Here is a 24,957-nt window from a genome sequence, read left to right on the forward strand (position 1 = left end):
ATATTTAGCCAAGACTTGATGATGTATATTTGAGTTGATTCCAAGTTTTGTTATTTCAAACTATGCTGCACCAAATAACCTTTTTCATATTCATTTTGTACATGCACAGATATGTCTATAGAATAATTCCTATAAGTGAGGTCGCTGATTCAAGAGTAAATATTTTTGTAAATATATATTTGTAAATATATATTCCTGGAAGGAATTGCCAAAATGTCTTCCATAGTGGTTATCCAATTACATTCTTCCTATCCTCTTCCCAGTTTGAAAATGTCTGTCTCTCCTTAGCCTCATCAAAGAATGTATTGCCAAACTTAAATTTTTTTTCCCAATGTGATAAAGGAGAAATGCTATTTCAGGATCTTTTTAATTTGAATCTTGTATCACAAGGCATTTATATTGCTTTTTCTATACAACATGCTGATTTACATCTTCCATCCATTTTTTTTTTAAAAAACATGGATTAAAAAAGTCTTCTTGATTTCCAAGTGTTCCTTGTATATTGGAAAGATTAGTCCTTATGTGCTGTATTGCTTCTAATTATTTGTTGAGTATCTGCTTCTTCTAATAGATTTTAAAGACAAATCTGGGATTTAAGCCTGGAAACTTTGAAGCTTTCACTCTTGCAGGTAGCTTGATTATTAACAGGTGAAAGTGCAGCATAAAGACATTAGGTAATTTGCCTGAGGTCACATAGTTAGGAATTGGTAGAGTCAGTATTCAAAGCCATTCATTTTTTTCCAAGGCATAGACTGTTAACCACAACACATAGAAGTGGGTATTCAGAGCAAGTTGAGAGATAACGTTAATGAAAATACCCAAACTGAGGTTGGCAGATGACTGGTCCCAAATCTGTGGATAAGATCCTAGGGATGCCAGAGGGTTATGTTACATGACCTCAAAGAACCCTTCGAGTCCTTTTGTATTTTGTTCTGATAATACCAGGCCTGACCAGAAAGGTGAAACAGGAAATATGTTGTGTCACATAGGGTTTCACTGATTCTTCTATGACCTTCCAACGGTTACTGTTATCCACCCAGTGTCACTGCCAGGGCAGCTAGGGGTCCCAAACTACCAGTTATAAATAATGGCTTTGTAGTAACTTTTGTACCACACTAGGTTAGGAAACCTTTGTATATTGTAGACATAGCCTTTATTTTGGTGCTTTGCATAAGTAAGCATTCAGCAAATTTTTCTTCTTAAATAAATACATGACTGGCAGTGAAATTTATTCTAAAGTTCTTGAATGTGACCAAATCAGTTGGTTACATGGAAGTGATCACTCAGTCAGTAATTGCTGAGCTTGTGCAGGGAACAAAGCACAGTGCACGGTGCTAGAAATGCCAGGATATGAAGATATAGAAGACGATGGTTCTTAACAAGTATATGGAAGAAGATAACTGACAGCAAAGGCCAAAAAGCCAGTGACCCAATGGCCAATTAATGCCCACAGCCTTTGGGATAGAGACAAGAAAGGAAGCATTAGAAATGGGATAACAGGGGCAAACTAGGGGAGGTAGGAGTTCACTGAGGAGAAGCCAAAGAGCCTTTCAGCTGAGGGAAGGGCTCGAGCAAAGGCACAGAAGTTGGAAATCTCCTATGTACTTGTTGCCTTTCTTGAGAAGTCTCAGAAATAAAGCCATCAAGGCAGGCTAGGACCCTGTGAAAGGAGATCCTGAATTCTAAGCCTGATGGTGAGCAAAGATGGCCATCAAAAGTTTGGAGTGGAGAAGTGACATGGTGACAGTTGTGTTTTAGAAAGATGAATAGGTTGGCCATGTGCAGGGCCATGCAGAGTGGGAAGAGGTGAGGCTGAAAGCCAGAGACACTTAGGAAGCTATCCAAACAATCCCAGTGGTAGGTGGCAAGGGTCTAGCTGCGGAGGTAGCCATGGGATGGGAGAGTAAGGAGAAAGGTCATATGAAAAGAATTATGGGTGATCGTAACTACAAGACATTTTGAAAAATGCAAAACTGTGGACACAGAAAAAAATACAAAGGTCCCCAGGGGTTTCAGTAAAGGCAGTGATGAATAGGTGAAGCCCAGAAAAATTTTAGGGCAGTAAAAAATACGTGTATGATACCATAATGTTGGCTGCATATCCTTCCACATTTGTCCTAACCCTAGAATGTACAATACCAAGAGATAATTCTAATGTAAACTATAGATATGGGGTGCTAATGATGTGTCAATGTGGTGTGAATCAGTTGTAACCAATGTACCACTCTGGACATTGCGAGTTGGGGCAGGGGCCGCTGTGCGTGTGTCTTGTTCAGCTCAGGATTCTCTAACAAGAGACTATAAGCAGGCGGCTTATAAGCAGTGAACATTCTTTCTCACAGCTGCAGAAGCTGGTAAGTCCAACAGTCAAGGCCCTGGCAGATCTGGTTTCTGGTGAGAGCCCACTTTCTGGTTCATAGATGGTATCTCTTCTCTGTCTTTACAAGGGAGAAGGGGTGAACAAACTCCCTTGGATCATTTTTGTAAGGACATGAATCCCACTCCTGCCGGCTTCTTCCTCATGATTTGATCACCTCCCAAAGGCCCCACCTCCTAGTACTATTACCTTGGGAGTTGTAATTTTGACATATTAATTGGGGTGGGGGATGGGGGATACAAACAGTCAGATTTGCATAGGGCAAGGAGCATATGAGATCTGTTCCTTCCTTTAAATTTTGCTGTGAACCTAAATCTACTCTAAAAATTTTAGGTCTATAAATAAAGAGGAATTATGGGGAATAACTAGATAATTCTATGTGGGAAATGGAAAAAAAGCACTATTATTGAGCAAATTTATAATGCATTTTTTTGCTACTATTCATCTTATATGTAATATTGAGGAAATGTGAATAAGAAAGTTATTTTTCTCTTTTGAAATCAAAAACCAAAATTCTGTCACCAAATGACCAATAGAAAGATGTTCAGGGACAACCTTCTTTTTGTTCCAAATGTAATTCTTTGCATGGTGGAGGCAACTTAGTGGTCTTTCTATATAGAAAACATGAAGAGTAGAATGCATCTCAATTAGGTGGGTGAGTTAGAAGATAGTGGTGAAGGTTACATAACTCTGAATATATAAAAACTGCCAAATTGTATACTTTAAAAGAGTAAATTTATGCTATATGAATCCTATGTCACCAAAGCTGTTATTTAAAAAAGCAATGGAAAATCTATGTAGGGCTTCAAGGAACTTTTCATAAGATCTAAGTAAATTATAAATAAACATTCACCTTCATTCTTCCTCACAACAAAGATTATTCCCTAAAGAAAGGCATAGAATCACATTTCCATGTTTAGACAGCAGGAAAACAATAACAAAAACTGACATCAAAACAGCTACCCTCCCAGGGGCTGGGGAGGTGGCTCAAGCGGTAGCGCGCTCGCCTGGCACGCGTGCGGCCCGGGTTCGATCCTCAGCACCACACACAAACAAAGATGTTGTGCCCACTGAAAACTAAAAAATAAATATTAAAAAAAAAAAAAATTCTCTCTCTCTGTCTCTCTCACTGTCTCTAAAAAAAAACAAAAAACAAAAAACAAAAAAACAGCTACCCTCCCAGGCCCAGCAGAACTTCCACTCTCATCTCCTCTCAACCTCTGTGGCTTCCTGCTTTCCAAGGTGCTTCTGGGAACTCTATAGACCTCAACCGAAGTCCTTCTGCTAGGGCAGGTTAATCCCCTTACAGAATTTTTTTTTTTTTTTTTTTTTTTTTTTTTTTCTGAACGGATAACTTCCTAGGCAGCACAAACCCTGGATCTTTGTAGGAGAAAAACAAAACAACCAAAACATTTTGCTGAATCATTTTTATGAAACATGAATTTTGCAATCCCCAAAGCAAAATCTACTATTTTGGCAGTCAACCTTTAAATAAGGCAGAGTCAGGGAAAGAAGAGTGGTCATTGGTGTTCTTAAACCCCCAAGCATGTCTTGTGCTTGAGTCTTTTGCTAGAGAATGCAGACTCATTTTTTAAAATGTTATTCTGTTCACTGATCCCACAGATGAAACTGATAAATAATGGGTGTGCCTGGATTTCTCAGTGCCCATTTGTCATGCTAAACCACAGGACACTTAATTTCAGAAGGAGAATGTTCCTTAGATGACATAGAGGCCCCTGGAACCTTGCTGGCGTATCCATCCCTCACAGCAGCGCTGTTGACAAGTGTGTGGCAGCCTCTGTACTTTGAGCCTGCTAATTGTGTAGCACTCAGGAAAGATGAGTAGGAGTGCTCAGGGAACAAGCCTTCAGCCTCACTTCTGTGCAGGCTACCACCATCCATCACATGGGCAGCCTGAAGGCAAAGGATCGAGGAAGGTGAATGCAGACACAATTCTGGTCACCGATTCCAGCTTTCAATTTTGAATTTTGCATTTACCTCTCTTCTTACCGTTATTATAGTTTTTTTTAAAAAAAATTATGTTCACCTCATTTTTAAAAACATTTCTCAATATCACAAGAATAATGTCCTCAATATAACAAGAATAATGTCCTCTATGCCATATACTATACAGTATATGGCACTTTTTACTTTTATAATTTTAGAAAGCAGAGGTGGAAGCAATTCAACCACTGTGTCCAGAAAACCTTTTGGTATGATCAGTCTGTTTTCTGGCATTCTATGTTTCTATTTCAGAGCAGTAATAGAGGATTCACTGAGTTATGGAAGTATGGTGGTAAGCCACAGGCCCCTCGTGTCAACCCTAGTGAGTGAGAATGGGCTGCATCCACGAGAGAGGAAGCTCATCCCTGGGCACTGGACATTGCCACTCCTTTTCTATTGTCTTGATAAATTTCAACTTTTCATGCTCAAGGCAGTCATTATCAAGTTTATGACAGGATCTATGTCAGTTGCATCACTCAAAAGTGCTTAATGAACATACACCTGCCTGTGGCATTAGGCAGACAGCCGTGTTCTCGCACTCTGGGGACCTTCGTATCTAAAGCAAACTCCAGAGAGCCACGTGAGTGTGGGTCAGCTGTCTTCAACTCCTTTGGCCCAAACTCGCCTGATAGTATGTCATTAAAGATGAAGAAACAAACTAATGGACAGATGGCAATATGTTGCAAATGATGTGTCCTTCCTTCAAAATAGAGATAATAATAAAATCAACAACTTTCATTTATTGAGCATGTGTCAGGCAGAGATTAAAGCATATTATCTCATGTAATCCTCATAATGATTCAATCATGTGGGAACTATTATTCTCCCCACGGTAAAGATGGATAGATTAAGGCTCTAAGATGTGGCTTACCCAGAATGTCACAATTGACTGTAGTAGACCCAGAATGCAAGCTACCTAAGTGCGCTGTGAATTTGAATAGATTCCATTCATGTGAGAGAATCAGTGATAAGAACCAGGATTTTAGGACTGAAGCAAGTCATGTTTGTCATCCTGTTCCTCAGTACTGCCAGAGACTTAAAAACAGAGTAGAATAGAATACAATACCTACTCTTATGACATTACTGAATTTGCCATCCATTTTTCTGATCTATGACACTGGTAGATACAAAACCTGATTTTATCAGCACATGTGATTTAATGCAATAGTTTCTGTTTATTTTCATCCTCTTCTGTTTAGCTTTTGACCAGAAATAGTGACCCATGAATCCTTCAATTTTTATTATAAGTACTTCCCTGAAAGTTACTAATAAATTGAAACTCTGAGGATTGGAGTCACTGTAAATGCATTCAGATAGCTGAATTTGCTCTGCCCTTCCTGTCTAGCTACCCCTGAGAGGGCATCTGTGGGTCCCCATGTTGATTCTTGATGCTTCCACATGAACCAGACTTCTAGATGGCCCAGGAGACTATCAGAGAGAATGAGGAAATCAGACATGCAAAGTAATCCTTGGTTATATACATAGAGTGGTAATTTCTAGTCTAGATAAAGAATGCACATTTATTTTGTGACTTTGTATTTAACAATATACAATATTGGTTCCCACCTGGGGCAATTGGCTTATGCTCTTTGCCTCAGTTCCCACATCTGCCAGCTCCGCAGGAAGCACTGACAAGAATTAATTGGCTTTCCTGAGCCTCCAGGCTCAGCTCTGCTTCTCAGTGCCAACAATCCCCACAGGATTCTGCTCTCGTGTAATTTACTGTCCAGAAGGACTTTCTGTTTATAAGGGTTCTATCTGCTAGGCACCATTATAATTCATATATATATATATATTTTTTTTCAAATTTAGAAATTAGAATCTTGAGAATTATTTAGGATATTTAGCTCAGTTTAAGAATATAGGTCATGGCCATATTCAAAGCATTTGGATTATTCATTGTTTCTATGGTGATTCTAACATGGGCACATCTAAAATATGTGAAAAATATTTAAAAAATTATATGTGTGATTTACACAGGTTTAGGCCATAAACCTAAAAAAAGACAATTCTGAATACCATAATCCCAAGAATTGAAATTCCAAAAGATCAAATCTCTGAAGTCTGAAATCCAGAAGGATCAAAAATCCCAAAAAGAAAATTCTGAAAACTATAATAAAGATTAGTGAAAATGTATGTATTTACATTTTAAAAGAGATTGACTTGAAAAGTAAATAAAAACATGACAGAATATTGCATAGTCCATTTTGTACAATAAAATAGACAATAATAACTCATGTTTTTTGTAAGTCTAAACACTCAGGTATACCAGTGACAGCAAAAGAGTATAATATCTATGAGCAGACAAAGTTCTACACATAAAGAAATAAGTCAAAAAGCAAAATATATAAATGCATGTCACTATGGTTGGTAATTGTGTGCGCTCAGCTTTATAACTGTGGTCATCCGAGAAACTGTGACAAGACAGCCAAGTCTTTTTGAAGAGTCTGATCAAAAACTACAATAGGCCACTATCACCATACAGCTGCCCAAAGAGATGAGATCTGGAGAAATGTAATTGTTCACAAATGCAAGTGAACAAAAATGACCTTCCTTCAGTTATTGAGAAGTTTCAACATTTTTATGTACATGCACAATGCTTAACACAAAGTCAGCATTGTGATAATGTGCTTTCAAGAAATAAAATTTGCAAGAAATACAAATTTATCCTTATAGTATAGGAAGTGAAGTAAATTTGAAATACATAGGATTGTAAATTGCAAAAATCATGCCAACAATGTAAAATAATGGGGAGAAAAGAGTAACGAAAGAGAGTGAAAAACTATACTATAGGCATAGATTATAAGCAGTTGTCTGGCAGTAGTCCATAGCTTGGCCTACTTTTACAACCATTAGCTATATTTTGAAGTATTACATCATGATGAATAGTTGCTTTCTTTCTTTTAGGGCCATGACTCTCCTCAGACAATGCATTCACATCCATTTTCTACATGGTGGACCTTGCCCCACCTAGTCCACTGAGACTCAGACACTAATCTCTAAAACTCTCTCACAGATACACCCCAAATCATGCTTCATCATCTTTTGGTATCAGGGCCTCTCATAGGATACAGCTATTCTGTGTACATCTAAAAAGATGGCAGCCCCTTCCCCAGAACTCAGCCAAAACCTTCTACATTGCCCTTTTTATTCCATGAGAATTGACTTGGGGGACTTGGACTTTCAGGATTTCGACATTTGGGATTCTATTCTTTTGAGATTGTGAAAATATATATATATATATATATAAACTTTAACTTTAGGCTGCAGGGATTTTGATCTTTTGAGTTTTCAACACTTGGGATTATGGTGTTTAGGATTGTGTCTTTCGGGATTGTGATTGGCACTAGTTTTGCTCAAATGACTGTTCCTGTTCCTCTAGCTGGCAGTATTTGTAGAGTGTGAAAGGGGTCCTTCGAATTTCGTGGTGGGCTTTCTGAGTAAGACAAAGCTGGCAATGTAAACATTTCAGGGTTGGCAGTTCTTCCCAATTGTTGGTTCTAGTTATAGTCTCTCAAAAATATAGATGAATTAAAGATTCTGGTCTCTCAGTTATTCTCTGAGGCATCATCTCAGGGAAAATTATATTGATTATGTTTTAGAGGAAAGGAAGAAGTAAGGAAGCTGTGTCAGACAGCGACATCCAATCAATACAAACATCATGGCAAGTTGAAAAGAACCTCTGTGGTTCTTACATCTAACTTTCCACAATACACTAGATCTTGGCTGGACAGATTCTGACCTCTGTCTGAGGGTCAACCAGGATCAGAACACTCTTGTTCTCAGATGGAACCCCTCTCCGTTGCCAATAACTCAATTTTTATCCTACTTCTCACATGCCATGTTAAAACGTGCTCTTTGTAACTTGCATTAATTAGTCTTACTTTGTACTCAATAGCTGCTTACAATAAGTCTAGTGATTGATTGGTTGATTGATTGGCCATTCACTCATTTATTCATTTGGTATTGGACATCTACTGTGTATAATATAGTATGCCGACATAAGCCTCAAACTCCAGGAGCTGAAAAATTTAGAAGATAGCATGGACATATATGTCATATGTCATATAGGTCACATAAGCAGTATGAATTCAGTGCTATAAGAGTGAGGAAAGAGAAAAATAAGAAAGAGTACAGCCTTAGAGGTATGGTCAGTGCTATGATCTGGGTATTTGTACCCCTCCAAAATTTATATGTTGAAATCTTCATCCTCAATGTGATGGTATTTGAAAGAGAGGACATTGGTGTGGTGATTAGGTCATAAGGTTTGTGCTCATAAAAGAGATCATTCGGAGATCCCTCACTTCTTCCACCGTGAGAGGTTACGGCAAAGCCAGACAATGAATCTACCAGTACCTCAGTCTTGGACTTCCCAGCCTCCAGAATAAATTTCTGTTGTTTATAAATTATCTAATTTATGGTAATTTTGTTATAAGCAGCCCAAATGGATGAAGTGATTTCCTCATGGAGGAGGTGGCATTTAAAGATTATTATCTGTTTTTTCCTTTTCTTTTTATTCTTTGGGGATACTGGAGATGGAACTCAGGGACACCTGACCACTGAGCCACATCCCCAGCCCTATTTTGTATCTTATTTAGAGACAGGGTCTCACTGGGTTACTTAGTGCCTCGCTTTTGCTGAGGCTGTCTTTGAACTTGGAATCCTCCTGCCTCAGCCTCCTGAGCTGCTAGGATTATAGGCAGGTGCCATTTTTAATGGCTTGAAGTTAAAGGGAGATTTGTATGTAGACACTGGAAGGATGTAGTGTCAGAGAAGTGATGACCTGTTTATAACTGGAGCTTAATTTTTGAACTAGAGAGTGAAAAAAGGCTACAAAATCTAGTCAAGCAAGTGTGAGACTGTGAAGGGCTTTGCATGCCTGGAGTGGAGAGTAAGGAAGAGGAGCAGGGGAGGCTGGCTGTAGGATGGTAGAATTCACTCCGTCTCCAACACCAGGCTATACAGTTGAAGGATTACCCAGTCAGACAGGGCAGAGTCCTAGTCTGGGTGCTGAACAAGAGACCTTTATGTTGAGTGTAATAACTCTGGGGTCAGGAGACAATGGGCTGGAGGGATATTCAGCATGCCAGGTACAGGCAATAATGTTCAGGAGCCCTTTGGTGGCCCCTGCCATGGAAGCTTTTGCTGGAATGCAATGAGACAGTTTGATGATGACAGTGGATCATTCCCTTCTCACTTACCACACCTCTAGACTAATAATACCCATGGACAAACTCTTTACTTGCAAATAATTGTGGCAGAGAATCTCAGGATGCAAATATCTGCAGTGAAATACCTCAGATTAATTTCCCTGCCTCCAGTAAGGTCTACCTGTAGGCTGAATGATATAATGAAATAAATTTTAAGAATTCTATAGGGTAAAGGTGTGTGTACACTCATGGGTGTAAATTTCATCACTTTTCTTTTGGTGGTCAATGTATATTTGGGTAATATGGCCAATCATTGCTATTATTCCTTTTACAATTGAGTGATTATTTTGTTTGTTTGTTTTGAGGCAGTCTTTTTTTGAGGAAGTGCTAACTGAAATGAACAGATTTGAACTGGTCTGTTGTTCACAAATCTGGACATTTGGTGAATGAAGTGAGTGTTATTAGCAACTTGGGGGAACTTCTAACACGTCTTCTCACATAACTCTGATGTTCATGTTTAATTCTAAACTTCATAATTATTTTCTTCATTTTACAAATATTTACTGAGTACCTACTATGTGCCAGGACTTGTTCTATTTGCCCGGTTACATTAGTGAGCAAAATAGTCAAATATTCCTGTCTTTTTGGAGCATACCTAGCAAGAAGGGAAAATTGATAAATAGTATATAAAAGAGTTCGTTATACAATATAAGAGAAGGAGATAAGTGATATAAGGAAAAAAAAAGGAGAGAAGGGTAGAAGGGAACGGGATTCCCAGGGAGTAAGGAGTGCAGAGCAGGTTGTGATTTGAGGTACAGGATTAATTCCTCTTCCTTAAGGAGGTGACATTGGAGCCAAGATTTAGAGATAAAGGAATCAGGTATTCGAGTATCTGGAGGAAGATAGTTCCAAGAAAGGAAAACAGCTAATGCCAAAATGCTGAGACAGACGAGTGCAAGCAGGAGAAGAGGTTTTGTGTTATTCCATTCCCCATGGAGCAAAAAAAAAAAAAAAACTTATTGCAAGAAGCTAGGGAAAGACAAAAGTTACATTTACTGTTCTTAATGCTAAAGCAAAATTACTTAGGGAAAAACAACTTTACAAACTTATTTAAGGAGGTGCAAAGCATTCCTAGAGATTTCCTGGCTTATTGGTTGGGTTTGAATCCTGATTCCACCACTTACTGCCCAGGACAGCTGAGTTCTTTAACCCTTTGTTTCTTAGCTTTCTCATCTAGAAGATGAAACTAACAATGTTGCCAACTTTCAAGGACTGAGTCAATGAATAGATGAGTCAAAATAAATGAAAAGCTTGAAATTACGACTGCTGTAGCAAGCACTCACATCTATTGGTCTTATTATGTTACTAATACTACTTTGATTATTTTTGTAGGAGTTGGTGCCTTAGTCCAGTTTATTCTCGAGTGTGTTTCAAGGGCTTTTATACTGTGGATCCTGTGTGTGCGTTGTATGTGTTTATGCATATGTGTGATGTGTTTGTACACAGGTGTTCAGAGTGTGAAATCGAATTTACAAAATTGCAATACATGATCACTAAATTGTTTTTAAAAAGAAGTAGGTAAAAATTCTACTGCTTACCACACAGTAAATCCTTAAAAAATGTTAGTTTTATACTCTGGCAGAATTTTATGACAAAGAAGAACAATAGAGAGTAAACAACAGAGGAGTTTCTTTTTCTGTTCACTATTAATACTTTTTTTTTTTTTTTTTGCTAAAATGATGGCAAGGTGAAAACATTCTCTAGACTCAAACTTAGAAATTTGTTTTGCCCTTAGCACCATCGGTGGAAGGAAGGAGAGCATTTGATTTAACTGGAAAGGAAGTATTTGGTAGTAGAGGAGTGAAGAAAGAGAAAAACAAAATGAGGGAGGAACCCGACGAAGTAAGGAAATACAGCATTAAGGTGATAACAACTTTGGGGTGAGGCCCAGAACTAGGAGACCCCTGAGGACCTTAAAAAAATAAAATGGATGGAGCCCATCCCAAAGGAGCAGAAGTCCCTGAGAGGCAGGGCAGAGCCAAGGGTCTCCTGTGGCCTCTCCCAGCTCTTCAAGTCTCCAAGACTAGTCCTCAAGGAGAGAAGTGAGTATCCCCACAGCCTGGTGAAGCCCAAATCCTGAGTAGCCAGCTACACTATTGTATTTCCAATTTACCTACATTTCCACCTCTACTTAAAGAGCCATTAAGACTTTAGCTGGGAAGAGGGTTTATTTTTTATTAAATTGTTACTGTGTGTTGAAGTAGTAGATGTTAAAAATCACTTTTCTAGTCCTTTGGAATCTGTTTCTGGACCTGGAAGCTTATATGAGTCATTAGGCTCTGCCCCTTAGAAAACACCAGAGATGTGGCCTATCAGGGAGACAAAGAATATTAGTTTGCCGCCAGTGATCCAAGGTCACATTCTTGAGAAGAATGGATGCTGTTCCTCTGTGAGGCAGGGCTGGCTGGAGGGTTAGGCAGGAGCGAGATCTGAACTCAGGTACCCCACTCACAGTCTGTTGCTGTTTTGATTGACAGGGATGGCTGCTGTCTCCAGTGCCCTGGATCGGTCCTCAACAACACGGCAAGATGGGGAAGGAGCATGTTACACGTCTCTGATTTCTGACATCTCTTACGCACCCCAGGAGGATTCCACATATTTCACTGGAATTCTTCAGAAGGAAAATGGCCACATGGCCACTTCAGAGAACCCTGAGGAGTTGGAGACTCCTGGCGCCTCCTTACCAGACGTGCCTGGGATGGAGTCTCGCGGCTTATTCAGTTCGGATTCTGGAATAGAAATGACGCCTGCAGAGTCCACTGAAGTGAACAAGATCCTAGTCGACCCCCTGGACCAGATGAAAGCGGAAGCCTATAAATACATGGACTTAACCAGGCCAGAGGAGGGGAAAGGTCAGGAGCAGCATCACCCCGAGTTAGAAGAAAAAGACTTGGATTTTAAGAACAAAGACACTGAAATCTCCACAGAACCAGAAGGGGTTCGTGGACCTGACAAACCAGCTCCCGTGGAGGGAAAAGTCATCAAGGACCACTTATTTGAAGAATCTACCTTTGCTCCTTACATAGATGATCTCTCTGAGGGGCAGCACAGTGCTCCTTTGATCACTGCCCCAGTCAAAATCACGCTGACGGAGATCGAGACTTCTTTCGCAGCTGTTACTCAAGAGAACTCTCCCGAGAAGCAAGATATCTGTCTGAAGCCAAGTCCTGACACAGTCCCCACTGTCACTGTCTCAGAGCCTGAAGATGACAGCCCAGGATCTGTCACTCCTCCATCTTCTGGAACAGGTAAACGTGCTGAGCTTCCCTGTCTTGGGAAATCTCAGCGTATGGAGATCTAAATTCCTAAAAAAAAAAAACAAAAAAAAAAACCAACTGACTAAGGAATGAATTACATTCAAGATACCGGGCTACCTGGTCCCCTTAAATCTCATTTAGTTTAACTGATTTAATTAGCATGCAACTTTTTCCAGCCCTGTGTCCATATAAAGTTGAGATCTGGGATTTTCCTTTCAGTCCTATCAGATTTTCTGGGTAAAATTCTTCTTTCTTCAATTGAGGGGATAGGTAAGGATGACACTGGAAACACCAATGTCCTCATGTGGCCCTAGTGTTCAGGTCAGAGAGCCGGGTGCTGCCTACTTCTAGGTTACCATTCCTCCAGGACACCCGGGTCTCCTGAAGGCATCATGGGGAGCACTTCCTGGTTGGGCTTCCTCCCTCAGATACTTGGACATGCCTGGCCCTAGCTCTAAGTCTATACCATGATGGAGGAGGGCGTAGTGGCTTCAGGATCTAACAAGGTTGTTACTGAACAAAGAGCATTTCTTCCCTCTCCTTCGATCTCACCTGAACCATTTTAATTTCTTTAGTGTATTGAAGTTCTGCTTGACAGTTTCTTTTTTTTAAAACTAAATAATATTATTTTGTTAGAACAAAAAGTTTAGAATTCACTAGGCTCTTGATCTTTTCAATTTGAACATTCTCCTACTCTGACTCAAAGCAGGTGTTAAACCACACACAGACTTGTTCTCTAAATCACAAAGGAGACCTCATATGCCCGGGTGAAAGGCCAGGGTGGTAGCAGGAGCTTCCTCAGCCTGCCCTGTCCCACTCATCCCTGCTCTCTGTAATACCACTCAGCCTCTCTCTAGCCTCTTGCATCTCTACCACTCACCAGTGCCCATGAGGCACCAGGATGAAAGGACTCTGAGAGGTCCTTGAATCGTCCCATGCCTCAGTTGGCTGGTGTTCTAACAGTACCCCAAAGAACCTTGGTAAGCCTCTCAGGTGAAAAAGCTTCCAATGAGGCTCCAAATGGAACCACAGCCTCAAGGAGAGAAGTGAGTGCCCCCACAGCCTGGTGAAGCCCAAATCCAAGTATTAGAACAGAGTAGGTTCAAAGAAGGTCCTTCTCCTATTTCCCTAAAAACTTCAGCATGCATCCCTCCTCTTTCCCAGTGTCACCTCAGACTTGTTCAACTGTAAAGCTCCTATGACCCGTATAACAACATCTCCTGCATCAAGTCTCTGACTTTCTGATTCATTTATTCATTCAGCAAACACTTTGTACACATTTTCTTCTGGTCATGTATTCTAGGGGGTATAAGTGAAGAGGTAATTAAAAAACAAACAAACAAAAAAACCCCAAAAACGAAAAAACAAACCTTGTTCCCATCCTTAAGTGGGACAGACAACAAAGAAAAAAATCCTGCTTTGGTGTGATTTGTGTTCTGAGACAGGGAAACACAGAGGGCTGATGGACACTGGAGTCCAAAGCCTCCCTAGGTGAACTAAGACTGAGATTGGCTCTCAAAAGAGCAGGAGGAACCAAATAGGTGAAAGGGGGTGGGATTTCCCAATCCAAGGAGATGCAAATACATGGAGGTGTGAGGGCATAGTGAACAAAACACAAGGCGTTAATTGAGATTTGGATATTGGTGACTCCAAGTGGATTAGATGTGACTCGTCCCAGCCTACAGCATGAGACAGGGACATACCTGGGACTCAAAGCCTCTTTGTACTCTTTCTGGCAATGCAAAGAAAACCCTTCTTCCATGATGTGAAAATACCTGATGCTCTGAAGATGTAAGCTATATAATCACATGTGTTTTCCAGAACTCTAGACTGTCTGTGGTCAGTCCTGAAGTACACTGGATATTCCTCAGGAAGAGTGAAATGCCCCTGTGCATTTATATAGCACTTGCAAATCATGTAAAAATTATAGCTTACAAAGCAGGTGACAAAGACTTGATATGGGGTCGATTGTTATTAGGGAATTTCAATTTTTTTCTTTTTTTTCAGTAGCCAAAGCTCACTGGAGTCTGGAGCAACTTCAAGGGAAAACAAAGACAGATTTGGCTTATGTGATCTAAGTTTCCTGGTCTTGGATTGCCCACCTGGGGTTAGAGCAATAGTTTTCTCTGTAGTTGCACCAAATACGCATTCTAAGCAAGATTTATTCAAGAAAGAGAAAGTCTCCTGACCCATGACACAGTTCTCTCCCATGTTCAACTCCTCTTTCCATATACATCCCACATCAAAATATCCAAGTCAAATAACAATAGATAAAAATGGTGTTACAAGAATGATGGGAGGACCAGCTTGTTACTGAGGTCTCTCTCCTTGTTCTTGTTATTACAAGAGATTACAGTGCTCACTAATCTTCTTGTGAACCCTGGCATCATGGGACTCTGCCCATGGATGATGGGAAGATAAGTCACCTCCTGGGTCTCGGATTGCTTTACCATTTCTAGTGCTCCCAGAAAACATACCAAGAATTACATATAATCCTATGTAGAAATTGAGGGAAAGAAAAGCATTCTATGCAAAAGGAGTTCAGTTTATCAGTGCTTACTAAGTAAGGAAACCATCAAATCTGGAAAATAATTGGAAAAGAATTCTAATGTTGAATAGTTTTAGCTACAGACTCTGACATTTAAGCAAGGAGTCTAATATATTTCCCTGAATTCCAGTAGATGATTCCATTTTGTAACATTCTCCAGCATATTTAAATATTTCCATCTTGTTAAATAATATACCCTGAGGTGGAAAACAGATATCAGAAGTTTCTTTTCAGCAAAGGACAGTCATTAAAAAAAAAATTGAAGATTTTAGAAAAATGTAGTAAATGTGATGCACTAGACCACTGATATGTCAACCTCACATTGTTTCTACCACAAACACAAAACAAGCTCAGTATGGCAGTCCTGAGTCATGAGTGTCGCTTGATGTGTTAGCTTCAGAAAGCACAATAATAAAAAATAAGCAGTCCAAAGTAAATTTGTCGCTGTGTCCTACTCAATGGATCAGATAAATGCACAGAGGTATGAGCCAGCTGAGAAGCTGAAAGTTGGAAATGATTAATAAGAAATAAAAGAAAAAAAGACATGAAAAATAGTTTTATAGCGGGGGGGGGGGGTGGAGGTGGGGGGGGCCTGGTGGGCAGATTGGACCTGATGGATCTGTTCTTGAACAAAGGACAAAGAGCCTGCAAATTCTTTATTTAAGGGGAAGACATCAAAGGATCTATTGTCAGGAAGTGTTCTTCAAGGTAAACAAAGTCAGTAGGAACAGGATAATTAGGGCTTATCTATTTGCGAAATATCTTTTTTCATGCTTAGGATAGCTGGTGCCTCAAGGCTGTTGAGTGTGCCCATATTTCTATCACCCCAGGGCAGTAGGCATCTGAATTCAAAGCTATCAAACCCATAAATCCCACGCCATGCATGGAATCTGCCCCATCAACAGCAGCCACCTGCAAATGGGCATGTCTTTCAGCACCCTTGAACTGAGAGAAACCCAAAAGGGCAATCTAGCTGTCTGAGGCTATGCAGTTCAAAGCAATGATTCATTAGTCGCTTCAGACATAAATTAATTCAAACCCTTTCAAAACTACTGTTGCTATTTCCTTACATAAATGAGGTCTATAATTCTCCCACCCCTTTTGAAAATCCATTGTTTTTTCAAAAAATACTTATTGACTGACTTCTATGTGTCAGAAATGTGCTAGGCACCAGAGTCATTGCAAATAAGATGTACAAAGTCCCTGCCCTTATGGATCTTACCAGCTAGTCAGAGGAGATAAATAAAAATCAAACTTGTCATAGAGTAATTTCACGAAGCGTGAGTAAAGAGTGATAGAGGGTTGGGAGTAAGAAGGGTCAGGAATGGCCTCTCTGAGGAGTAACGCTTAATCTGAGATCTGAATGAGAATAAGGAGTCCACAATTCAAAGACAGGGGCTCCGAGGTAGAGGGGACACCAATGTGCAGACCTGAGGCTGTGTTATTTAAGAGTTGAAATAAGGCCATGGTGCAAAGGAGAAAGGGAGAACACAACTGTTCTGTGGCACAGAATATGGTTGGAGAGTGAGGCAGAGTCCAGACTGTAGATATGGAATTTGAGCTTCTTTCCAAATATGATGGGAAGTCATTGGAGAGCTTTAAGCTGGGAAGTGGCATCATTATTCATCCATTCATCTATTCATTGAGCAAACATTTGTCCACCATTTACTTCATCCATTTCTGCTAAGGATACAGTGGTGACTGACAACAAAGTCCCCCTTGCATGGAGCTAGCATCCCAGTTAGGAAGACATACACACAAAGATTTCATTTAACATCAGGCAGTTACAATAGTCATGCAATAGAGTAACAGCGGGTAAAGGATAGGAGAGAGAGTGGTGGGGTGCTGAGGAAAGGCTTCTCCAAACTGGTGGCTCTGAGCAGAGACCTGAACGGAGTGATAGATCAGGCCACACAGATATCTGAGGAGAAGGTGGCAGGCTGCAGGAATGGTCAGTGCACAAGTCCTGTCCTGAGGATGTCCAGAGTGGCCAGAATGGGAGGAATGGGGGAATGGCAGCAGGTTCAGATTAGGGTTTTCAGATGATCCCTTTGGATGTTGAGATAAGCTGGGAACAAAGGGAGGACCTAAATGACAGCATCATTCACAGTGGGTCACTAGCCTTTGCCTTTGTTTATCTTTCTTGGCATTTTGATTATCAGCAGCAACACATCACCCTAACTTTCCCAGTTTTCATACTCTATTTGATTCTTTTAATTAACAGTTTCTACTTTTGCTGTGTCAGTCCTTCATACATAATAACCAAAATCTTAACTGGAGGTCCAAAAGGCTTTAAATAGAGATAGAAATATTTCTGCTTTGTTCTAAAAATTTCTCTGATTCCTCCTAGCATTTTAAAAAGTACTTTAAGTTTTTATTTAGAAGGAAGGGCCAAGCACAGTGGCTCACACCTATAATCCCAGAAGCTTGGGAGGGAGGCAGGAGGATTTCAAGTTCAAAACCCATCTCAGCAATTTAGCAAGGCCCTTAGCAACTTAGCAAGACGCTGTCTCAAAATAAAAAATAAACAGGGCTGGGGATGTGGCTCAGTCATTAAGTGCCCCTGGGTTGAATTTCAGGGACCAGGGGGAAAAATGAAGGGCAATGTCAATAAGAGTTGTTGGCTCCCTTTTGACTCATAATAAGGACAGATTGCCTTTAAGGTCACAGGGCTTGAATTTTCTTCCCCTTTCATCCTGGGTCATCCACACTTATTAGGTTGTCATAATGTCTGTCCTCAGCTCTTATGGGTCCTCTTCCCTCTACTGATTTAATTTATTCTAACTCTACTGATTTAGTTTATTCCTTAGTTTATTCTAACTCTTTCAGGATCCACTAATGCCTATCTGATAAAGTATTTGATACCAAAAGCTTGGTCTTTGTCCCCAGTGCTGATGTAATAATCAGGACAAGGTTTTGAGAAAAAGGAAAAAAGTTTTATTGCTTTACTAGCAAATGAGAAAGGCAGTGGAGTCTAGTCTCAGAGGCTGTGATTCTAGTTTCCAGGGAGAGCAAGGGCTTATAAAAGGGGAGATACAAGGCCTGTTTTCCAAGTATCATTTTCATGAAGTATCATTAAGTAGATAAAGTAAATGTTACAGTTGTCAGACAGTCTCCAGGTCTGGAGCTTCTTTACTGTTGTGGGTGGTGAGCTGAAGAAGAGATAACTTGCCTTAGGACAGGGAGAATGTTGATTTTACTTTTCCCACAGTTAGGGAGGGACAGAGGGAGAAGAGGGAGGAAAGAGAATTTCAGTTTTGAAATAAGCTATCAGTGGTTAAGCAGCAAGACTTATATTTAAAGCATGAAGTGGGCCTCCTGTTGCCTACCCATTGACTTTTTAAACTAAAAGTTTCCAGGGCCTTCTATGACCAGGGGTCTGTTCACCTTTTCAGTCACATCATCTGGTATCATTTCCTCAATACCCCAGTTAAACTTTTGTAAAGAACATACCCCTTACTTTTCCACATCCCTCTTTGCTCCAGAGCTCCCTCTTCTTGGACAATCTCTGCTTTTCAAGGCTGGATTTGTATCTGAAGACAGTTCAAATAACAACTCCCTCAATTACCTCCTCTCCATTCCTCTGGAATTTTTGTGCCAATCAGGTCATTCTGTCCTGGTTTCTTCTTGTTCTGTAGGACAGCAAGAGAGAGAAAGTTGTGAGTAGTGATAGTAATTGAGTATGGTGGGAACAGGGAAATCACCTTGGATGGAGTGAGTTGGGAAGGCTGTTGTTTAAAACCTGGGAAGAGAATAATGAATTGCTCACAAAGACAGCTACTTTAAGTCACGTTATAAAATAAATCATATCATTTCTCTACCCCAAACCATCCAATTACTTCTTTTTATTTTACCCAGAATAAAAGCCCCATGAGATCTAACCCCACCCTCCATGACTCTGACCTCTTATTCTATTACCCCCTCAATCAACTCCCCCAGACATAACAGCTTTTTTTTTTTTTCAATATCTAGAAATCACTGCAGCTCCCACCTCCAGGCCTTTGCAGTCTCCTCTTGGCAGGCTTTTCCTCTGGATATTTTCATGAGTCACTCTTTCACCTTCTTCAAGTGTTAAAGATAGTTTCATTTCTTAATAAGGCCTATTCTGACCTTCCTTTTTAAATTGTAAACTCATCCCACACTCCTGATTCCTTTACTCCTGATTCCTTTACTCTACTCTCTACTCTCCCTTTCCCCACAGCACTAATCATCTAACATTTTATATATATATATATATATATATATATATATATATATATATAGTATTATGTGACTAGAATAGAAGTAGTTATCTGTCTCATTCTTTAATACACCCCAAATGGCCTAGAAGAGGACCTAACAAGCATAGATTCTCCATCAATAATAGTTAAGAGATGGATGCATAAGGTCAATTCTACTTTTGAAAGAATTAGAAACATCTAAAATGATGTGTCCATTGGGATTTCCCCACAATCCTAAAGCAATGGTGGTCTAGCTATAGATAATCTACTCCCCACACCCCCCAGACCTCAACACTTTGAAGAACATTTTGAACAACGAGTCATGAAAGAACCAGAAACCACTGTCTAAAGAATTCTGAAATAAGGCCCTGTTTAGTGGCAGGGAAAAAAACCAAGCTCCTAGACACTGTTGTCATGGTGATCCCAGGTCAACTCATCCAAGGGACAGAGAGCTCAGCGAGATTGCCAGTGTAGCCTTCGTGCCATCTGGATAAACATCAGGCAGAAGGCAGGCATTCACCCAGGAGACAGGGTGACTCTCAGATTTTGTTCTTCTCAAGAGAAGGTGAAAAGAGGTGAAGAACAGCAGAGGGCTGCCCCTGTGGGAAGCTCTGCAGGAGGGGCCAGATTATGGAATGGATTGATGCTTGATGGAATGGAAAAAACACTCTCTCTTTCTTGCTTCATCTACTAATACTTGCTATTAAAAAGGAGTAAAAACATTGATTCTTAAGAAAAATATAAAGCTCAGAAGTCAAGTTCTATCCAAAGCTCCATAATACCTATCTTTGTCTTATAAAAGAAGAAAACATGAACAGCCATAGGCATGGAATAATGGATGATTTTTAGATTGGTTCATATCCAGGGGCCCAATTAGAGATATACATACACATCAGATGATCTGATGAAATGTGTGGAGTTTAAAAATCTCCTGAGTCAGAAATGAAAAAGAAAAAAAGACTTTTAAAATCTTTGCTTCATTGAAACCAACAAACCAAAAACCAACCAAGGTTCTGATCCTAAGAAATTGCTGGGCCATCTTGAAAAATATCTAAATTAAGATGGATAGGAATATAAAACACTGATTAATTGGGTCACAACAGTAATTAGCCAAAAGTTCAGGTGGCCTGTCTTTCCAGCATAACCCTGGAAACAGACTATTTTTGTGCTAATGAGATATGTGTTTCTCAAGCAACAATAAAACATATCGTCTAATGAAATTTTGTTTTATTTTTTTCTCTTTCTGTCCATCTGTCTGTCCGTGTGTGCGCCTCTCTGGCTCTTCTTCATTCTGTGGGATGACAGAACCATCTGCTGCGGAGTCCCAGGGAAAATGCAGCATCTCGGAGGATGAGCTGATTACTGCCATTAAAGAAGCAAAAGGGTTATCATATGAAACCACCGAGAGTCCACGGCCGGTTGGCCAGGTGGCCGACAGACCCGAGGCCAAGGCCAGGTCCGGGTTGCCAACCATCCCCAGTCCCCTGGACCATGAGGCTAGCAGTGCAGAATCCGGGGACTCAGAAATTGAGCTGGTGTCCGAGGACCCGATGGCTTCCGAGGATGCGCTGTCCTCGGGCTACGTGACCTTCGGCCCTGTGGGTGGCCCGCCGCCTTCACCTGCCTCCCCATCCATCCAGTATAGCATCCTGAGAGAGGAGCGAGAGGCCGAGCTGGACAGCGAGCTCATCATCGAGTCCTGTGACGCCTCCTCGGCCTCGGAGGAGAGCCCCAAACGGGAGCAGGACTCGCCCCCAATGAAGCCCAGCGCCCTGGACGCCATCCGGGAGGAGACTGGCGCCCGGGCAGAGGAGCGCGCGCCCAGCCGGCGGGGCCTGGTGGAGCAGGGCCCCTTCACGTACCCCTCTGCTGTCCTCCAGCCCGGCCCCGAGCTGCCCTCTGGAGACCGAGCCCCAGCCCCCGAGGGGTCCCCATCGCAGCGAAAACCTGGGGAAGAAGCAACGATGTCCAACCAAAGTCCGTTGGCCACAGAGGGCCCTGGACCGCGAGGCCCTGACACCATGCCCCCTTTGCCATTTCTCAATAAGCAGAAAGGTAAAGTGACAGCTATTCTGATGGGAGCAGGCTTGTCTGGTTTGTGTTCTCCCCCTGGGTGCTCTTTGAAGGATCCATCAGGGAGGCGGGAGGTGGTCTGGTTCATCCCTGTGGTCATCATCAAGCTGGTCAGACAATAGACTGGAGAACAATTCCCTTTTGGGGAAGGAGGGAGAGAATTCAGATTTGCAGCTGGGACAGACCATGGTGTCAAAGCCACGTGCTCCCAGCATCACTGGCCGAGTGAACCCAAGCACTCCGAACAATGAGCAATTTTGTGTACACGCCAAGAGGTCTTGAATGGAGTGAATGTGCCTTCCCTTTCATTCCAGGGCTGGGTTTCCCAGTCCCTTGGAAAGGGATGCTTTTCTTGTTATTGTCCTAGCTCCTGTTTAGTTTCTGGCCTCTTCTGTGATGTGGACTAGCTTTGTCCCTCCATATTCAAACCCACCAGTAGCAGGGACCAGCCAAAGGTATTTCTTAAACAGACCAAGAGGAGCTCAGCTCCATTTTTTCTCTTACCTAAGGAGCAAGATATTTGGATCTTGATACAGGTTTTGTCCTAGATAATCAGGAAAGAGAGGGAGCAGTGGGTTCCAGAATTTCTCCTGTCCCTGAACAAGACCTAAGGTGGTTTTAATTTGGTCATTGTGTTCTCTGAGAACTCCTGAATATCTTCAAATAAAGATAAAGTGGAAATTTTGTATTTACCAACCATATATATATATATATATATATATATATATATATACACACACACACATATATGAAGTTCTTTCCCCTGGCGCTAACTCATCCAACACACCTGAGTGCAGTTGTATCCCAGTATTCAGGAATCAAAGAGTCACATGAACAAATGAGGCTCTGCTGATTTTGTTTTTGTTAATGCACTGCACTGGGTAGAGAACTCCCAGGTAGAATTTCAAAACACACCCTAAAAGTACAACTTCACTGCAGGTCCCCCGGCAACCATCTCTTCTACTTTTTGTTTCTTTGGAAGTATTTAGCATTTGGGGAATAAATGTATACTCACAGGAAGGGTATCCTCTCCTTTCTGTGTCTCTACTACCTTCAGTGATTAGCAATTAAAAATGCTTTCTAACAACTTGGAGGGCACAATCTATCTCATTATAGATTGGAAGCTACCATCTAAATTCTTTTAACATGGACACATTAGAATGTGGTAATGTAAAGGAATGAAACAAAAAGATAACTTGCTATTTGGTTGCTGCTGGCTTAGCCAATGGCATCGTGGTGGTGCAGTGGTGATGCGGTGACATGATTGACTCTTAATTTCCTAAATTCTCCTAGGTGTTTAAAGTGTATTTAGTGTATAAAGTAGGGAGGATATTTGATGACAAATTTAACAGTAGAAATGTGTATTTGTTAGGTGAATATTAAAACTCATTTGGATTCGTTTGCCACCACTCTGTGGTAGGGAAGAACTCTGCATTTTTCAGGGAGCCACAAGCAAGAACATTAGCAAGAACAACCTTCGGTCTCCTGGGACTGGAACTATTGAACTTGTGGCATGGTGGGTGTGTGTTCATATCACTATATAGTAACAGGCCTGCATCTTCATTTTCTCCCCTAATGTTCCTGAAATAATCACCATGCACCAGTGCTGTTCAAATATGTGTATTCTCAAAGGCAAATAAGTCTGAAGAGCAAAGGGAATTTTGCAGTTCCATTTCCCTCCCTAGTAAATTTGGAGGGATGAGTACAACAGCTGGGACTGACTGACCAGACATCTGATGAAGAGCTGAGGGAATGGAAACGCTGCAGCTGTGAATGAAAGGGCTTCACAGAATCTTTTATGGCCAATCCAGTGCCACTCAAATCTCTGCAATTTTCTCCGTATGGTTTGGACCCTTCCCTGCTAAGATTCAAAGTTAGGAGAGAGTAGCAGTCTTTTCAAAAGACTAAAGCATGCCAGGTAAGTAACCTCTGCTCTCCTGTGCACCAAGGGGTCCTTTGAAATCTAGTCTCCTACTGAAACTCACTGCTCAGCTGCATTATCTATGAAAAGACTCTAAAAGGCCATTCTAGAACAGCTAAGCACCAGAGGCCCTGGACAGATGAGTCAGTGCCTTTAGCAGGTTATTTGAGCCCTGAGGTTCCTTCTGGTCTCACCTGCTCCATCTCAGCAGGGAAGGAAGAGTGAGTGCTACCTAGCCTTCCCCAGGCTGTTCTCAATCACTGTCACTAGGCAGTAGTGTGTTCATGCCAGGTTCGACTATCCTCAGCAGTGAGGTCAGGTCAACCTTTGGACTTCCTGCTCTTGTCCACTGAAGTGTCTGGCAGTCTCAGTGCATTCAAGTTTATACATTTACCAAGAATACTTACCAGTTCCCCTGTCTTAGGAGCTATCTCAATTCTGCAGGGCTTAATTTCAGAAGCATCTAGAAATACTTAGCACAAGATTAAGCAGATATTTAATGGCATCATAGCTTTCACCATTATGGAGCAGCAGGCTTATGGATGCACATTCCCTAACCAGGTCTATTTTCAGAACTTTCTCACCTTTCAGAAACCTCTGCTGTTTTGCAATGGAAACAAAACACAGTTCTTTGTTCATGTTTCAGTTTCAAATTCGGGCTTCCCTGTACCTTCTAGGACAGCCTGTTATGAATGTCAGACTCTAAAGAGTCATTCTTCAAGGGTAGCACTGTTAGAAATATCTGAGTGAAAAGCCAATATAAAAATTCTCAATAAAACACAAATGTGACTCATCAGGATAGGTATGTGGCATTTACTGAAACTACTTAATTGTAGAATCTTTGTTATTAGGATATGTCTATGAGTTCATCTTCTAGTAGAAGCATTTTGGGAAATGTTTTCATTTTTGCCTTGAAGTCCAGTCTCTGTTTTCTGATTATTTTACTGTGCAACTCAAATGTGCGGTGCTTGGGCCAGCCCTACAGACACCATGTGGGAGCCTGTTAGAAATGGGGAATTGGGGGCTGGAGTTGTGGCTCAGTGGTAGAGAGCTTGCCTAGCATGTGTGAGGCAATGGAACCTCATTAAACAACAACAACAACAAAACACCTAAATAAACAAAATAAAGGTATTGTGTCCATTTACAAAAAAAAAAAAAGAAAGAAAGAAAAAGAAAAGAAATGGGGAATCTTCGGCACCTTCCAGGACCTGCTGAATCGGAATCTGTGTTTTAATAAGATCCCTTGCTGATTCCTATGCTCATGAAAGATTGAGAAGCAGTGTTTTAGGTATAGAAGTTAGCTGTCACATTCCTACCTAAAATCATTCTACTAAGTCACCAATGACT

The 24,957-nt window shown here is 41.0% G+C and overlaps 1 protein-coding gene across 2 annotated transcripts in view; it reads left to right on the forward strand.

Annotated features, from left to right (window-relative positions):
- Rtn1 (reticulon 1) overlaps positions 1-24,957 on the forward strand; it is a 217,996-nt gene that overhangs the window by 97,634 nt on the left and 95,405 nt on the right. Inside the window, exons 2-3 of one of the 2 annotated variants that reach the window (XM_076848347.2) lie at positions 12,069-12,839; positions 20,922-21,671. The exons of the other annotated variant lie outside the window; for it this stretch is intronic. Coding sequence (XP_076704462.2) covers positions 12,069-12,839; positions 20,922-21,671 — 1,521 coding nt within the window. The remainder of the gene's footprint in view (positions 1-12,068; positions 12,840-20,921; positions 21,672-24,957) is intronic. 2 annotated transcript variants of the gene reach the window in all.

Source organism: Callospermophilus lateralis, chromosome 3 (genome assembly GCF_048772815.1).
Source record: "Callospermophilus lateralis isolate mCalLat2 chromosome 3, mCalLat2.hap1, whole genome shotgun sequence".
Lineage (NCBI taxonomy): Eukaryota > Metazoa > Chordata > Mammalia > Rodentia > Sciuridae > Callospermophilus > Callospermophilus lateralis.